This window comes from Penaeus monodon, chromosome 39 (assembly GCF_015228065.2).
Source record: "Penaeus monodon isolate SGIC_2016 chromosome 39, NSTDA_Pmon_1, whole genome shotgun sequence".
NCBI classification, from domain to species: Eukaryota; Metazoa; Arthropoda; class Malacostraca; order Decapoda; family Penaeidae; genus Penaeus; species Penaeus monodon.
In genome coordinates this window covers 261,821-264,320 of record NC_051424.1, presented here as the reverse complement: position 1 = coordinate 264,320, position 2,500 = coordinate 261,821, and the positions used below count along the sequence as shown (strand labels likewise).

Sequence of the window (2,500 nt, the reverse complement as noted above, 5' to 3'; positions counted from 1 at the left end):
TCCATACTTAAACATATGCCAATAAACTTGATTTCCACATGTATCCATACAATTGATATGTATCCATATAATTCAAAAGAGTTGTATTTCCCTTATATAATTTAAAAGTTATGTATCCTTCGTAAAGAAATAATTACTGAAAAAATAATACAATAACATACCTTGGATGAAAGCTGGATAAGTTGGCATCTCGTAGAGCAAGTTGCACATTTTTCTTTTGATTCAACTGTAAACAAAAAAAATCTATCATCTAAGTTCTTTATACATACATACATATATTCATACATATATATATACATACATACATACATACATACATACATACATACATACATACATACATACATACATACATACATACATACATACATACATGCATATATAATATATAATATATATATATATATATATATATATATATATATATATTTATATTATATATATATACATATATATTACATATATACACATACACATACACATACACATACACACACACATACACATATACATATACATATACATAATATACATATACATGTGTGTGTGTGTGTGTGTGTGTGTGTGTGTGTGTGTGTGTGTGTGTGTGTGTGTGTGTGTGTGTGTGTGTGTGTGTGTGTGTGGTGTGCGTGTTTCGTGTGCATTGACGTGTGCTGTGCTTATGCGTGTGCATGTGTGTGTGTGTGTGTTATATATGTTTCTTTTTCATAAATACAAACTTGACAAACATCCATACATACATGCATACATCCATACATGCATGCATACATATATGCATACATATATAACATATATATATATATATATATATATATATATATATATATATATATATATATATATATATATATATATATATATATATATTTTATACATATAGTATATTTATATGAAATGAAGAACAGATACAAATCAATACTTCATGTTCAAATTCTCCTTTGACCATCTGGTTGCAGCAGTAAAAAATGGCAAAGCAAAAGCAACAGTGAAGCTAAAGGATCACCCACTATTTCTATGCACCAAAGCTATGAGCTGTAGTTACTGTAGCCTGAGATAAACAAACATACCCTGAGATACACAAACATACCCTGAGATAAACAAACATCGCAGAAGATATGGCCACAGCTGGTGAGTACAAAAGTGCGTTCTTTTTCATCTCCTGGCTGACGGCAACAGGAATTGCAGTTGATCCAGTCCATTGCAAAGGGTATACCTACATTGATGATCCTGTACAAGTATATTTCTGAAATGTGTGAAACAAGGAAGTTCAGTGTTAGGGGAAACTTTAAATCGGTATTCCTAGAAATAGTATAATAAAAGTATCTAGGCTTGGGAAATTTGGAAATGACGCCTAACACTGATTTTCCAATGAACAATATATTTTTCCAATAGTTTTCGTCATGTTTCAAACAAACCTAGCACTCATTTCCTTCGCAAACGAAGCACAGCTTCATACCGGTCCTGATAGGTGGGGAGGGCAAAATACATATCAGGGAATTTGTGGGGGAAAATTTCAAGAAATATCGGTAATACATTGGAGAGCATAATATATTTACTTGCTTCCAAGTTTAAGAGGGTTTCACCCCCTTAAGCAACAAGTATTGATACATTTTTGGGTGATATAGAGGGCTTTGCTCCCTTAAACCCCCTTTTTTTCAGTGGTGGGGGTTGCTTTCCACCCCCCAGCCCCCGCTTGGTCCACAAAATCTTCACCTCATACGTTTCGGCAGGAGAGAACCCAGACCCAGTAACAGATTTACCCACACCTTACCTCAAGCATTAACCTCGGGGTCTTCCAGGTCATTGCTGGTGGGAGTCATGATCACTCTCCACTGATCCTTATCAGACAGCCAAGGGGCCAGTTTCACGGCCTTGATGATTGACTGGCGTCTGTCTTTCCTGTCATGACATGGTGTCTTACAGTTTAGGAACAATACTTCCACAGATTGTACACTGTGATTTCACTGGTATAATAAACTTTGCGATGAAATCGACAGTTATTCTCACCCGACACACTGCCTTGCCATGATGGAACTGATCTGAATGTCAACTGCCTTCTTCTAGGCCTAGCTTCTTATTGTCAAGTGTTATTTCATATCTGATTGGTTCTATTGTGCTGGATGTCACTGCCTCGGGGCGCGTCACATTTCAGCACAAATTTAATTGATTTCCCTCACTTACGGCATGTGTTATGAATCCGTCCGATTTTCCATCGCTTTCAACGAGTTTTTGTCATTGTGGTGTGGGGGAGTAAGGCTGCTGCATTTCCCGGATATTACACCTTCTTTATTACCGTTATTATCAACTTGCAAAGAAAATTATACAGATGAAAATTTTCATAGAATGATGTGTTCTATTACTTGGTAAGCTCAGTTTATGTATTTAAGGTGTTAGGCGTCATTTCCAATAATACCCTAGGCTGAGTAGCCTGTTCATGGTGAGGCCAATGTGGTTCCCTCTTGGCCTTTGCCTTACAATAATGAATATGCAGAGTCTCGGC

At 35.9% G+C, this 2,500-nt stretch overlaps 1 protein-coding gene across 1 annotated transcript in view; it reads right to left on the bottom strand.

Annotated features, from left to right (window-relative positions):
• Positions 1–2,500, bottom strand: part of LOC119597430 (RING finger protein 212B-like) — a 9,736-nt gene that overhangs the window by 6,872 nt on the left and 364 nt on the right. Inside the window, exons 2-3 of the mRNA XM_037946999.1 lie at positions 1,088–1,243; positions 162–226 (exon numbers count right to left, since the gene is read on the bottom strand). Of these exons, the coding sequence (XP_037802927.1) occupies positions 162–226; positions 1,088–1,243 (221 nt within the window). The remainder of the gene's footprint in view (positions 1–161; positions 227–1,087; positions 1,244–2,500) is intronic.